The sequence below is a fragment of the Lissotriton helveticus genome, chromosome 1_1 (genome assembly GCF_964261635.1).
Source record: "Lissotriton helveticus chromosome 1_1, aLisHel1.1, whole genome shotgun sequence".
In the NCBI taxonomy this organism is placed as follows: Eukaryota; Metazoa; Chordata; class Amphibia; order Caudata; family Salamandridae; genus Lissotriton; species Lissotriton helveticus.
The window spans coordinates 988,467,238-988,481,994 of NC_136057.1; the positions used below are offsets into that span (position 1 = coordinate 988,467,238).

Below are 14,757 nucleotides of genomic sequence, written 5' to 3' on the forward strand. Positions count from 1 at the left end.
CTTGAGCCAGGGCTCTCTAGCAAGTCAGGCTATTATTTTAGGACAGTGTCTTTGCCTAAAGCCCTTTAGGTTATACACATACCCGTATCGTCTTCTCTGGCAGCAGCACATCTGGGAGAAGGGCAGGTAGGAAGAATGTGTTTCTGTATTGCAGTCCCAGCCTATTCCTCCTTCCTTTCCATCAACAAACCCAGAGATACATTTATATGGCATTCCTTCGGAGAATGGTGGTGTTTTCTTGCTAATTCCTAGGTTAAAGGTTTATGGGTCTGGAAAGACATGCATGTAGATGCTTTTTAAAGCTCTTCTGCTCTAATTGCTTAATTCCCTCTTTACATTCGTGCCCACAGTCCAGTCAATCGTTACTTCGTCAAACTTTTCATCAGTCATTACCTCAAAATAAGGAAATCAGGAGTACCTTTACATTGTATTTTTTTCCATCTAAGGTGATTTTTAGTCCCCAGTAAGTTTTAAGTATTATTTCTAGCTTTATATATGTGTTATATTTAATTTATGCCAAATTTAATATTAACAAACATTTAATTATAATAATGTATTTAATATACCATCATTTTAAATTAACCTTTATGAACCCTAAAGATGTAAGTCCCTTTTAAGTTTAGATTACAAACAATCGATTTCTCAAGCACAGCACAAGTGCTGTGCAGGCGAATCCTTAAAAAACCATGAGTGGCGCACACTGACAAAAGTGACAGCTCTCCTCACACACCCTGGGTGCGAGTGGAAATGCTCACTAATCATGACCAGGCGCGGTTCGTACATTGGGGCGTGGGGGCGTAGCCCCCCTGCCCGACGCCGCCCGCAGCTCCCTCATGACAATCATGTCAATGAATCAACATGACGTCAGACCGCCGGGCGGGCGTCATGTTGATTCATTGACATGATTGTACAGGCGGCAACACAAGTACGCATGCGTGGGGACGGAGGGTGAATTTTTACCCGTGCCCACGCATGCGCACTTGTGTTTTGGCGGCGTTGCGCATGCCCATCAGGAGCCCTAATGGGCGTACTGCGGGCGAGAGGGTACCTGTGCCCCTGGCACCAGGATTGGCCAGGGGAGCTGTGAGCCTGTGACGTGTGGGGAGCAGAGCCCAGAGGTGGCGCGGACCGGGACCGGCAGCAAGGTAAGAGTGTGTGTTTTTTCGGTGTTCCAGTAAACTAGCTTGCACAAATGACTTGAGATAGTTCAGTGTGTTAAAGCATCTGCTGCAGAAATGTGTGCGTCTATTCCAGGTCACCCGTTTATTTCACGGCATGGGGTTTTGGAAATGTAAAAATTCTCAGAATTTCTATTTTGATAGTTGCAACAACAGCCTTCAACAGATTTCATTTTATAAACATTTTCCAGAAAATGAGTTAACAACTTTGTCACCACAAATATAATGTACTCTTTGAACTAAGGTTATAAAATTTCAAAATGTTAACAAACGGTAGAGGCGGAATAGCATGATATATGCATTTATTATTGCATGCATGTTGGTGTATGTTTGTATGTGAATTTGTATAGTACATACCTAGGGCTTACAGGATGGCAAATACATGGGCGGTAGAAGGTTTCCAGCATAAAAAGGTAGGGGTGATGTAATATGTAAACTGGCACATCGTTCAACATCGATCCTAAAGGCTTGTTAGAGTCCATAATTTATTTTTATATGGTCATAAAAATACATGAATGATGGATGGATGCAGGGTGGGTGCATTAATGATTGTTCAATGGATGGGTGGGTGGATGGGTGCATGGATGGATGCATGCATGATTGGGTGGATGGATGCATGAATGATGGATGCAGGATGGATGGGTGGGTGGATGCATGAATGAATGATGTATGGATGCAGGATGGGTGGATGGGTGGATGCATGGATGATGTATGGATGTATGGATGGATGCATGCATGATGGGTGGATGCAGGATGGATGGGTGGGTGGATGGGTGGATGGATGCATGAATGATGTATGGATGGATGGATGCATGGATGCATGCACGATGGGTGGATGCAGGATGGATGGGTGGGTGGATGGGTGGATGCATGAATGAATGATGTATGGATGCAGGATGGGTGGATGGATGGGTGGATGCATGGATGATGTATGGATGTATGGATGGATGCATGCATGATGGGTGGATGTATGATGGATGGATGGGTGGATGGATGGATTGGTGGGTGCATGAATGAATGATGTATGGATGCAGGATGGGTGGGTGGATGGATGGGTGGATGTATGAATGATGTATGGATGGATGCATGCATGATGGGTGGATGCATGAGGGATGGATGGGTGGATGCATGAATGAATGATGTATGGATGCAGGGTGGGTGGGTGGATGGATGGGTGGATGCATGAATGATGTAAGGTGGTTCGGGCTCACTCGCTGCGCTTGATCGCTGCGGTGCAATATGCAAATTAGTTTACGCCTCACCACTTTCAAATGTCACCAGCCGCCCCTGATCATGACATCTGTTTTCTTCACACTGCCTGCTCCTAAACAAAGCAGAAAAGAGAAAACGACTACTATGTAACTGACAAGGTCAGTGCTCAGTGTAGTGTCCTGTGGGACACGTTCTAGTGTCTGGCAGGAAGCTGAACTCCCAGCCACTCCCCTGAGGGCTGGACACTTGCACCCCCACACACATCCATCACAGGTGTCACGAGTGACGTGGCTCCGGGCCAATAAAAGGGCCCGAATGCACATGCTCGTGGCCTATTACAGTACCATACTGCAATTTGTGAGAGTCATCACTGGTAGCATGTGGGCCCAGGGCCCACAACACCACAATGGCGACGAGGGGGTCGCATCCCGCGCATGAGGTAATGGTCCCCTTACAGCGCCTCGTTGAGGGAGTATAGCCTGAAGCACTCAGTGCTGATCGACCCTGAGGTAGGAGTGAGAAGACACCCTGCGTGGCAGTCCAGCCCTACCCAAGCCGTTCTGCGCAACACGGTGCTTACCCCGGAAGTGCTGTGGCCCATGTGAGCTATCCCGCCGCATGCACCAGGGGCCAGGTGTCGGTGCCCCGTCAAGGAAAAGGGACATGTCCGTCCTCACCACTAAAGAGCGCCACCGAAGCTGACCCCGTCCAGGCAAGGCCGCTGAGGCAATGGAGAGAGGCAATGCAGTGATCCGCATCACAGGCAAGTGCCCTTCGTGAACCGGTAAGCAACGGAATAAAAGGCACACACAACCCCATCGGCTGAGGTGCCCATAAACGGCGGTGCCTGCCGCCATCTGCCCCGGGGTGAAAAGGGAGAGAGTAGCACCCTCGCCACGATATACATTGAGACTCCCAGCGAAGCCTAAGCAAGTGCAGTTTCCCCGGGTGGTGCGCGTTCGCCGTGTAGGAGGCGTCTGCAGGCTGCGGCTGCGAGCATACTTAGACATAGCCAGCAAGGAGAGAAACAGAGGTCGCACCCGCTCCTTATACCTGCCTGAAATGTCCACATGTAAAGGCATGGCCAGCACCATGAGGCAGGCTGCTATGTCCGTGTGAAACTCTTTTTTGCTATCTAGTGGTCTATGCAGCAGCGCACCACATTAAAGCAGCAGAGTAACCTGCCAGCAGCTCTGGACCTACCGTGTCGGCAGTCTCCTGAAACCATGTAGAGACCGTTCCGCGCCAGCACAACCTGCACTACTCACTTCTAGAGGCCTAGTGACCTAGTGGCCACCTAACTGCGCTGCACCCTGAATAACGAGCAGCAACAGTGCGCGATCACAATGGGGATTTGGGGGGGTGGCCGACCAGCGGGAGGCTCGCCCCCCCGGGGAATTTTGGGGCACCAGGGGAGGGGGGGGGGGGTTAGGAAGATGTCCCTCGGGTCTCGCCGTAGCTGGCGTTTTTGGGCTGGTTTGGGCTGGTTGGGGGGTTTTGGGCTGCATTTGGGCTGGTTAAGTATTTAACCGGCCATTTCGTGTCACTGCACGCGGTTTGGGTGCAGTGACACAGCAGCCAGGATCGTTAGTTTTTTGTGTAGTGGTTGAAGTGTGGTAGAGGGATTAGACGGCGGTTCGTGATCTTCAGCGGCGATTTGTGAAGGGCGGAGGCGGTGGCCGAAGTGTGCGCGTCGTGCGTGGTGTATTTGGTTGGTCTTGTGGTGGCGTAATGGCGGAGGGCGATGACCCGCGCGTGGCAGAGGCACTGCGGTTGTTGCGGGAGGCGGGCCGCATGGACATTTTGCGGCCCGGTGTTAAGGTAAGGCCGCAGCGGCGCGCTGCTGACGGCGCCGCTGCGGCTGTTGTGGCTTGCGATCCGCCGCGGCTGCGGCCGGCTGCGCGAGGAGGGAGGGGGGGCGGGGGCGCGAAGGGTAGTGCGGGAATGGCTGAGGCAGCGCCGCGGGGCAAGGCGAAGGGTGGAGCAAAGCGGACCGGGCGGAAGGGGAGGAAGCAGCCCCTGGTGTTTATGGAGGTGGTGGGGGGCGGGGCGGGGGCGGCCCGCGAGGCAGGCTTGGTCTTGGGGGGTCGGGGGGAGGAGGGGGTGAGTGGAGAAGTGCAGGCTGCCGTGCCGGGGGAGGGTGGGGGCGGGGGTGAGGGGGGGCGGGTGCCGGAGGTTCTGGGGGAGAGTGTGATCGGTGGGGGAGAGGGGGCGGGGGCGGAGGGGGTCCGAGGCAGGGGGACTGCGGGGGGCGGCCGGATGGAGAGGGTGGGGGGGCGGCTTCACCACTATTGATTGAGGAGACTGACATGGAGGAGGAGGTGGGGGGAGGAGGGGGGGTGGACACAGAGCTGGACTGGGGCTCGTCTTCGACGGAGGAGGGGGGAGGCGAGGGGGGCCAGGGCGGTCCAGAGTTCGCAGGAGTGCGGGGGAGGGGCGGCGGGAGGGGTCGAGCGGAGTGGCGTGGCGGAGTGGGGGCGGTGGGGGAGGGGCGTGGGGGTGGCGGCGTGCCGGGGGGGAGGGGTGGGTCGGGCAGTGGCGGGGGAGTTAGTGGGGGAAAGGGGGGCGTGGTGGGGGGCGGAGTCGGGGAGGGGCGTGGGGTTGGCGGCGGGTCGGGCGGGAGGGGTAGGTCGGGTTGTGGAGGCGTAGGGGGAGACGACGAAGGGGCGGGGAGCAGCGGAGGGCAGTGGGCGGGTTACGGGGAGGGGGGGGGAGCAGGGAGGCAGCTTGGGGGGGGGGGCATGGGGTCTGGGCCGCGGGGGGAGTGCGGGCCCGAGTTGGGGCTACGGGGATGGGGTGGGTCGGGGGGCTGGGAAGGGGGTTGGGAAATGGGGGGCGGTGGGGTCCCGTCGCGGCGCGGGGGCCATTCGGCGGGTTGGGGGAGGGGTGGGGCGATGGGGTGGGGGAGTGGGGGAGGGGGCGGTGCTTGGGGGGGGGGGGATGAGCATGGTTTTTACCCTGGCATGCTGGACTCCACCTTTTTTCCTTGGCAGGAGCTGTTTGCGAGGCGCTCGGGGGAGCAGCATGCGGCTCCCACCCACCGAGTGGATGGGCCAGCTCTGTTTGGTGCGGACGGCTGTGCTCCAGCGAGGGACCTTATTCATGACCATGGCGACAGGAGGCGCGGTGCGTCTCCGCCAGCCCCGCCCCTAAGGGTCCTTACGGCCGCCGGGGGTAGGGGAACGAGGATGGAGTTACATGTCTCTGATACGAATGCGAGTGCGGAGGATGGAAGGGCGAGTGTGGACCTGATGGAGTTGATGCGGGTGTGTCGGGAAAGAGCGGGTTTGAGCCGGCTGGAACCCCAAATGGGGGGCCGGAGTGGTGTGGTGCCGGCTATTGATGAGTCGGAGGAGGAAGGGGAGCTTCGGGAAGACGGGGGGGCTGGTAATGTTGTTGGAAGTGTATTGCAGGTGCCAGCAAGGCAGGAAGCGCCCAGAGTGACGGCCCCCTCAGATCCACTGGTTAGGCGGCGGGATCCAGCAAGGACGCCGACCTTGACGCCAGGTAAGACGAGTGATGGTGCGGGGGGTGCCAAGAGGCGTTGTGTGCAGGGCCGGGGGGCGAGGGGGAGGATGGGTGGCGGCTGGTGCGGGGTCGGTATGTGCAGGACGCGGGAGTTGGCACAGACGGCGCGCAGCCGGACGAGGGGGGATCCAGCGCGGGCGACGGGGCAGTGGCGGCGGGTGAAAAGGTGGCGGCGGGGGGAGGTAAGGAGAGTTGTGTGGTTCCGGTGCGGAAGTTGCCGTACATGGGGCTGACCAAGCCACTGGGTGCCCACCTTTCGGCGGCGACTAAGGAGAAGATTTGGAAGGGGGAATACATTGATATCCTGAAGCTGCTGCACAGGGAGTTGACGTCTAAGGAGGGGTCAAAGGAGGCAGAGCAGGAGCTGGCGCGGCGCCCGAAGGTGCCCTTGACGCTCGACAACTGGTCAGCGGCTTTCCTCATATACGCGAGCGTGTATTGCGAGAAGTTCCCAGATAGGTGCGTCGCGCTCTTTAAATACATGGATGTGGTGCGGAGGGCGCAGGTGACCTATGGCGGATATGCGTGGTCACACTACGATGAGGAGTTCCGGGCGCGCATGGTGGGGGACCCGGATGCGCAATGGGGGGAGCTGGATTCGGACCTTTATCAGCAGACGATGGGAGGGGCCAAGTTTGGCCGCACCATCTACACAGCAAGCGGTTTGCCGCTTGCTTCCCCTCCCTTTGCGGCTCGCCCCACCCGAGGGGGGGTGGGTCAGGGAGCTTCGAGCAGCCAGACCGCAGTCGGAGCCTGCTGGGACTTTAATAAGGGGGCCTGCGGGCGTGCGGCATGCCGTTTCCGGCACGAATGCTCGTCGTGTGGACGGAACCACCCAGTGCTGCGTTGTTGGGGGACCGGGGGCCCTCCGGGACAGCTGCCCGTGCAGGGAGGTGCTCTTGCCAGAGGGGGTCAGGGTGGGGGGAGGGGAGGGGGCAGAGGGGGGGGAGCCGGGGCTCTGGGCAAAGGCTCGTACGCCGGTTAGGATCGAGCGGATGGAGCCCTGGTTGGCGGCGTATCCGCGGGCGGAGGATGCTGCAGTGTTGCGTCGGGGTTTCCGGGATGGTTTTCGGCTGGGGTACGAGGGCCCTCGGATTGCTCGCTGGGCGGACAATCTGAAATCGGTGAACGCACACACGGGTGTGGTGAGGGAGAAATTGTTCAAGGAGGTCAGGGAGGGCCGGATGGCGGGCCCCTTCGCGGTGCCGCCGCTGCTGGGACTAATCATTTCACCCATCGGGGTGGTGCCCAAGAAGGAGGAGGGGCAGTTCAGACTGATACAGCACTTGTCCTGGCCGGAGGGGGAGTCGGTAAATGCCTACATTTCGGCGGAATTGGCGTCGGTGACTTACTCGTCGGTGGACGTGGCGCGGCGGCTTGTTGCGACGGCAGGGCGGGGCGCGCTGATGGCGAAATGCGACGTAAAGTCGGCCTTCCGGCTCCTTCCGGTGCACCCGGCGGATCACCAGTTGCTGGGGATCCAGTTCCAAGGTCTCATCTTTGTGGATAAGGCGCTGCCGATGGGGTGCTCCATTTCATGCGCGCTGTTTGAGCGTTTTAGCTCATTTCTGCAGTGGGTCTTTTCCAGGCGCACAGGCTCGGAGTCAGTGACGCACTATCTGGATGACTTTTTCCTGGTGGGGCGGCCCGGTGCGGAGGACTGTCAGCGGCTGCTGGATGGTTTGGCCGGGTTGATGGGGGAATTTGGGGTTCCCTTGGCGCCAGAGAAGACGTGCGGTCCCAGTACGGTGTTGTCCTTTCTCGGTATCGAGCTCGACTCGGTCGCCATGGAAGCACGCCTACCGGAGGATAAGAGGGCTGCAATGTTGGTTTTGGTGGATGGAGTGTTGTCTAGGAGGAAGGTGACAGTGCGGGAGGTGCAGGTGTTGTTGGGGCATTTGAATTTTGCTTGCCGCGTGGTACGGGCGGGCCGAACGTTTTGCCGACGGTTGGGTTTAGCGTTGTCCGGTTTGCCTTTGCCCCATCACCATGTGCGCCTTTCCGCGGGTATGAAGGAGGATCTGCGCATGTGGCGGGCGTTCCTGGAGAGGTTCAATGGGGTGCCAATGGCGCCGGCGGAGGACTGGGAGTGGGATGTCACCATGTACTCGGATGCGGCGGGCGTCGGCGGCTTCGGTCTGTATTGGGACGGAAGGTGGTGTGCGGAGCAGTGGCCGGCGCATTGGCAGGCAGGCGGGAGGAGCATCGCGTTCTTGGAGTTGTTCCCGTTGGTGGTGGCGGTTACCGTGTGGGCAGGGGCGTTGGCGCACAAGCGCGTGTTATTTCGAGTGGACAACATGGCTGTTGTGCAGGTGGTGAACAGGCAGTCGGCGCGGGACGCACAGGTGCTGAAGTTGATGAGGGTTTTTGTGCTGCGCTGCTTGGAGAATGACATACTGTTCCAGGCGCGCCACGTGCCGGGCGTGGACAATGACATGGCCGATGCTTTGTCTCGTTCACAGTGGGAGAGGTTCCATGGGCTAGCCACGACAGCGGAGGAAGCCAGGACACCGGTGCCGGAGGACATGTGGGCGGTGGGCGAGGCCGGGTCTTTCAGCTGGTGAAAGGGTCAGTTGCTGTGTCTACGTGGAAGGCTTACGAGCTGGCATGGGAGGAATTCCTGCGGTCAGGTGCGGTGAGGCAATGGGACGGGTGGCGGCGCGAGGATCAGGTGGTAAGGTTCATGCTGGCGCTCATGGATAAGGGTTTGTCGCGGGTGTCGATTGCGGGCAAATTGTCGGCGGTGGCATTCATGGGCAAGATGTGGTGGGGGCATTCCCCGTCGGCAGGTGAACTAGGAACCCGGCTGCTGGAAGGGTGGGCGAGAGAAAAGGGTGCGAAGGTGCGGCTGCGCCGTCCGATCACGGTGGATTTGCTGGAAGGGGTAATTGGTGCGCTGCCGCGGGTGTGCAGGGATGAAGGTGAGATGGTGCGGTTTTCTACCTTGATGTCCTGGCTTTTCTTCGGGGCCTTTCGTGTGTCGGAGTTGCTGGGCGCGAACGGGAGGCGGGGGGTGTTGTGGGGGGACGTGGAGGTGCGAGATCGGGAGGTGGCGGTGCGTTTGCGACGCTCGAAGACGGACCAGCGAGGGGTCGGGACCTGGGTGGTACTGGGGCCGGGCGGTCGGGAGGGGGTGTGCCCGGCGGAGTGGGGTAGAAGGTTGATGGCAGGCGGAGGCGAGTCGGAGAGGGAGGTTTTTGGACGTGGGGAGAGGGACGGTGTGACGGCGTCTCAGGCTTTGGGGTTCTGCGGCGCGCCCTGCGGTACATGGGTGAGGACCCTATGGCGTTCGGGACGCACTCCTTCTGGATCGGGGCGGCGACGGAGGCAGCGCGGAGGGGTTGGGGCAAGGAAGAGATACAGAGGTTGGGGCGGTGGAGGTCGGATTGTTACCGGACGTATGTGCGGTTGCGGGAGGTTGAGGGGTTGTAGGAATAGCTGTGTTGCCCGATTCTGACATGTGTGTCTTTACAGGTGCTGTGGCGGGGCCGGCAGTGGCTGTTCTGAATGTATATATTGTGGGACATTCATTCATCAAGAGGGCAGAACAGGCGGAGTGGGACAGTCATCGGACACTCAATTTGGGATTGGACGTGGGGTTGTACCGTTGTCATTGGAGAGGGAAAGGGGGTAGGCGTTGGCACGAGTTGTTGCCTTTGTTGAACACGGTGGTGAGAGGGGGAGTGTGCCCAGATGTGGTGTTGATTCATCTGGGCGAGAATGATTTGGTGCAGTGCAAGGGGTTGGCGCTGCTCAAACAGATGAAGAGGGACCTGAGGGAAATTAAGAGGCAGTGGGCGGGCTGCCATATTATCTGGTCTGAGTTTGTTCCCAGGCGGGTGTGGAGAGGGGCGGAGCGCCCGGGGGCCATTGAAAGGGCCCGAAGGAAGATTAACCGGGAGATGCGGGTATTCTGTGCCAGGGAGGGGGTGGGGCGGATGGAGCACCCGGAGTTGCGGTATGGCGCAATTTACTTTTTCCGGGAGGATGGGGTTCACCTGTCCAGGTATGGCATGGAATTGTATATAATACAGATGAAGGAGGCGTTGGATGCGGCTTTGGGGGTGCTCAGGTATCCCAGGAGGCAGGAGTCCTAAGGGGGGGTCGAAATTCGTATCGAATTTCGAGTGGCGCTTTCCTAAGGAGATAGGGTGGTTTTGCGGGAGGCCTGGGACTGTATGGTAGACGGGGGTGAGGTCATGGAGGTCACTGTGGCAGTCAGTAGAGGGGTAGGTTGTGAGCGGACGTGTGGTATGACAGTGCAATGTTGGGATTAAACTTTAGGGGTGGGGGTGCGGGGTTGTTAGGAAGTTGTTATTTAGTGAGCAGTAGTTTTGTTCGGCACAGGCCAGGCGGGAAATGTTTTAAGTGCACCTGATTCCAATAAAAAGCGGCCTTTTTCACACACAATTGGGGTCTGTGTCAATTCTTCCTCCCCCCCCTCACCTACTGGTGTGCCCCAATGGGGATTTGGGGGGGTGGCCGACCAGCGGGAGGCTCGCCCCCCCGGGGAATTTTGGGGCACCAGGGGAGGGGGGGGGGGGGTTAGGAAGATGTCCCTCGGGTCTCGCCGTAGCTGGCGTTTTTGGGCTGGTTTGGGCTGGTTGGGGGGTTTTGGGCTGCATTTGGGCTGGTTAAGTATTTAACCGGCCATTTCGTGTCACTGCACGCGGTTTGGGTGCAGTGACACAGCAGCCAGGATCGTTAGTTTTTTGTGTCCCTCCCTCCCTCCCTTTATTTGGCTGTCCTTCTGGGTGGGGGTGGGGGGGGGTGTGGTCCTGGTATGAGGTGCTTTGTTGGGTGAGGGTGCACTGGTTTAGGGTCCAAGTTGTGTTGTCGCTGGAACAGGTGTGTTGCTGGAGGCGCTTTCCTAAGGAGATAGGGTGGTTTTGCGGGAGGCCTGGGACTGTATGGTAGACGGGGGTGAGGTCATGGAGGTCACTGTGGCAGTCAGTAGAGGGGTAGGTTGTGAGCGGACGTGTGGTATGACAGTGCAATGTTGGGATTAAACTTTAGGGGTGGGGGTGCGGGGTTGTTAGGAAGTTGTTATTTAGTGAGCAGTAGTTTTGTTCGGCACAGGCCAGGCGGGAAATGTTTTAAGTGCACCTGATTCCAATAAAAAGCGGCCTTTTTCACACACAATTGGGGTCTGTGTCAATTCTTCCTCCCCCCCCCTCACCTACTGGTGTGCCCCAAAGCCATCTAGCGCCAGCACAAAGTGACTCTAACGTGGCAGCCTAGACCGGGAGAATGCCCTGCAATTCAAGAACCACACTCTCACTCATACTGGTAGAACTCTGCAAAGCCCCTCTCACTGTGCTCTCTAGATCAGAGGGAAGGCTCCCCATTTGCAGGGCCGGAGGGAGCCACAAGGCAGGTAGCTTTGGGACAGCTACTACGGCCTCCTGAAGGTTCTACAGTGCCACCTAGGGGTGGTTACCTGCACAGCCCCGAAAATTACAGTGAGGGCCAGCAAAGGCACCCCTGGATGACTCTGTGGCTGCTACAGGTGTGTCACTCCAAGCACAAGAGTCAAGGCCAGGACTGCTGATTAGTGCACCACATGCCCAATGGGCTGCCTACTTTGTCACACCTCACCAAGAGCCTGAAGAAGCCCAAAGCTGCGCCAGCGTCAAATAGAAAAGAGCAGAAAAGCCTATGAAGGCAGCAAGCCCCACGTGTACTATAAGAAGAAGGGGTACATTGCGCGCAACACCAGTGTGGCGCCTGTGCGAAAACGGCGCCACACGCTCCTGGTGGTGATCAGCCACCGCCGCAAGCCAGACGTGCGCCGGAAGACGCACCAGAAAATGCGACAGCACAGACAGGTGCTCGGGAGATAGACAGGTCTCCATAGAGAAACACCACTGCAAGAAGGAAGAACAAGCACACAAGGTGCCAGAAGAGGGCGCCCAGGAGAGCGGACCTCTCCATAGAGATCCAGCGGACTTGTCATCATAATTTCCACTATCCACAGAAAGGAAGCAACGCCAAAGACAGCCACCACCAGCAAGAGTGGAAGACCAGCCAGACAGCAACGTCTCAAGGTAGCCATCCCCACCAAAAGCACAAGAAAGACTGGTGCAGAGCACACGCCACATGTGGCTGCCCAACGCCACAGTCGGAGGAGAGATCACATCACTCGCTCCTTCTGGTACACAGAAATAATCACAAGCTACACCACAGGCATACCACTTGCTCGAAGAAAGCGCCCAAGGAGAAGATGGAGCGCGCTAAGTCAGATGCACGCAGAAGGCAGGACCAGTGAACCTGACGAACGGGCGATCACCCAGGAGACGGAGACATCTCCACAAAGAAGCACTGCTGAATAAAGGTAGGAGAGCATCCACGTCTCCTCCGCCCCATCAAAGCCCCGCAGTGGGCCGAAGGCAACACAGAGTGCCCTCCCTCGCACCGCCTCAGGACGGAGTCGGCAGTGATCCGCGACAGGCATGAGAGGAGTCGTGCACTCCATGTGGCAGACCGCCACAGCAGCAGGCACTCTGACAACTGGTGAAATGTGCCCGGACGTCACATCGCCCAGTAAGCAAGGAGCACGTCACCCCAACTGACCAGTCCGGACAAGCGATCCGAAACGAAGGCAGAAGCCGGCACCGCTTCGAGGTCCAAGCACAACGCACTCGCAGAAAGAAGAGAGTGACAGCCCTGTCACCCCGAAACCGGATTAACACAGGTGGGCCGAACAGACCAACAAAGGGAGAAGACCGAGGACTCGTACAGCAAGCCAAGAGCACACCCTGACACACCAGACAACCACCAAGGCGGACTGACGCCCTGGAGACAGCACCAAGGAAGAACTAAGAGTAAGCAGCAGCAAGTGCAAACCGAGTCTCATCCCAAAGCTTCCCCAGGTGAGCGTCAACCGGCGTTCCTGGATACAGCCTCATGGGAGAATCAAGAGTAAGCTGCAGCAAGCGCAAACCGAGTATCATCCCAACTCTTCCCCATGTGAGCGTCAACCAGCGTCCCTGAATACAGCCTCACAGGAGAACCGAACATAAGCCGCAGCAAACGCAAACCGTGTATCATCCCAACGCTTCCCCAGGCGACCGTCCACCCCAGAGTGTCAGCAGTCTAAGTCAAATGGCATCCCTGCTCCGGACTGCAGATGCCATGGGTGAAGATCAGCACCGAGTATCTTTCCTTACACCGCCTCAAGATGGCGTCAGCAGTGGCCCCAAGCCAGGCAAGAGAGGATCCACACACTCTACGTGTCACGCCACCACTGAAACTCAACCTCAGCAAGGTAGAGGCACATGGCTGCCAAGTCCCTCCTGACATCCAACTCTCCCAGCAAGTCACCACCACCTGTCATTCAGAACCACCCCATGGCTGGCAACCGCCATCACGCCAGCCACCAGCACATGCGTCAAACACCACTCCCAGAGTATCGATGGACTGGAGTCCCACACTGTTACCACACCAGCCGATAAAAGAGACAAGAGGCTACCTGTAAACGGGGCATACCCCTGAACCGCGGCAGCGAGAGCCAGTATCGTCCAAGACTCCTCCACCCTAGAGGGTTGTGCGTGCGACTAAGTAACGGCTCCTCGATGGTCCTGCAGCTGCCTCTAGTCGACACACAAGCAGCCCCAGTGTGCCCTCCCGCAGTCCCGCAGCAACCCAGCACACAGGCCTTCCCAGGCAGGAGAGGGAAAGAGAGACTTTTGCCTCACCGAAAGTTCACCGGTTACAGCCAAGAGATCCCACAGAGACAATTGGTCAGGCAACAACTCCACCAACCGTCACCATGAACTCCTTCCATGCTCATGACGCATCACATTGAAAGAAATGTTAGAATTCACCACAGACCATCACCGATGTCAACCAAGTGGAAGCCATGCAAGACTGCAAGACATGTCATCACAAGTGAACTGACGGTATGCAGCGGACGTCTCCAAGCCAGCGGTCATGTCCTGAACCCTTCAGGTTAAACTACGAGTGCCAGCCGAGAAGGTCCTGCTGCAGGCAGTGTCATCAGCCCATGTCGGATGTCTTCCAGCCACCTGTATCAGAAGACTGATGGACCCTGTGGTGTTTAGTTAATTGTTTATTTTGTCCCCAAGAGTTGGACTAACATTTTGGTTGTTCTTTAATAAAGTTGAGGAGGAATGTAGCGTCCTGTGGGACACATTCTAGTGTCTGACAGGAAGCTGCACTCCCAGCCACTCCCCTGAGGGCTGGACACTTGCACCCCCACACGCATCCATCACGGGTGTCACGAGTGACGTGGCCCGGCCAATAAAAGGTCCCGGGTGAACGTGCTCGTGGCCTATTACAGTACCATACTGCAATGTTTGAGGGTCATCACTGGTAGCATGTGGGCCCAGGGCCCACAACACCACACGCAGGTAGATGTTTCATTAGAAAAAAGCATAGCATTAAACCTTTAAATATCGAACAGCACATCAGTAGAATAAATATGCAGAATGTTAATGTGAAAGAACACAAAGGACAGCAAAGTAGGGTTCTTGAAACCTAAAGAAAAAAACACACAGATACCAAGTATGATACATAAGATAAAAATTGTCATACCATAAGTAGTGAGTGATATCACATAAATAAAACACAGATTTATACTGAGTACAACTATGGCTGATGAAAAATAATAAGGCACAACATGTTAAACAACACAACCACATATGCTACAAACAATACCATTAGTCCGTTGACGCCTTTTAATGAATTGGTTGTCCTAGTTACTGCAGTGGCCCAGTGGAAAATCTGGACCAGGACACTCAACAATCATTTAAAAGCAACAAAATAGATAGCTAATGAAACAAAGAGGTCATTTCTATTGCATTTTGCTGATTAATAA

The 14,757-nt window shown here is 57.0% G+C and overlaps 1 protein-coding gene across 1 annotated transcript; it reads left to right on the forward strand.

Moving 5' to 3' along the window:
• The first annotated feature begins 5,345 nt into the window (after positions 1-5,345).
• LOC144771615 (uncharacterized) lies at positions 5,346-11,087 on the forward strand. Its single transcript, XM_078655986.1, has 2 exons — positions 5,346-5,897; positions 9,393-11,087. The coding sequence occupies exons 1-2, from the start codon at positions 5,354-5,356 to the stop codon at positions 10,013-10,015; spliced, it is 1,167 nt and encodes a 388-aa protein (XP_078512112.1). The 5' UTR covers positions 5,346-5,353; the 3' UTR covers positions 10,016-11,087.
• The last annotated feature ends 3,670 nt before the right edge of the window (positions 11,088-14,757 follow it).

What these genes read in the sequence shown, in the direction of transcription:
- LOC144771615 (XM_078655986.1), top strand. Translation starts at nt 5,354, where the DNA reads ATGCTGGACTCCACCTTTTTTCCTTGGCAGGAGCTGTTTGCGAGGCGC. An exon ending in GACGCCGACCTTGACGCCAG is followed by an intron (nt 5,898 to 9,392) that starts GTAAGACGAGTG and finishes GTGTCTTTACAG; the next exon opens with GTGCTGTGGCGGGGCCGGCA.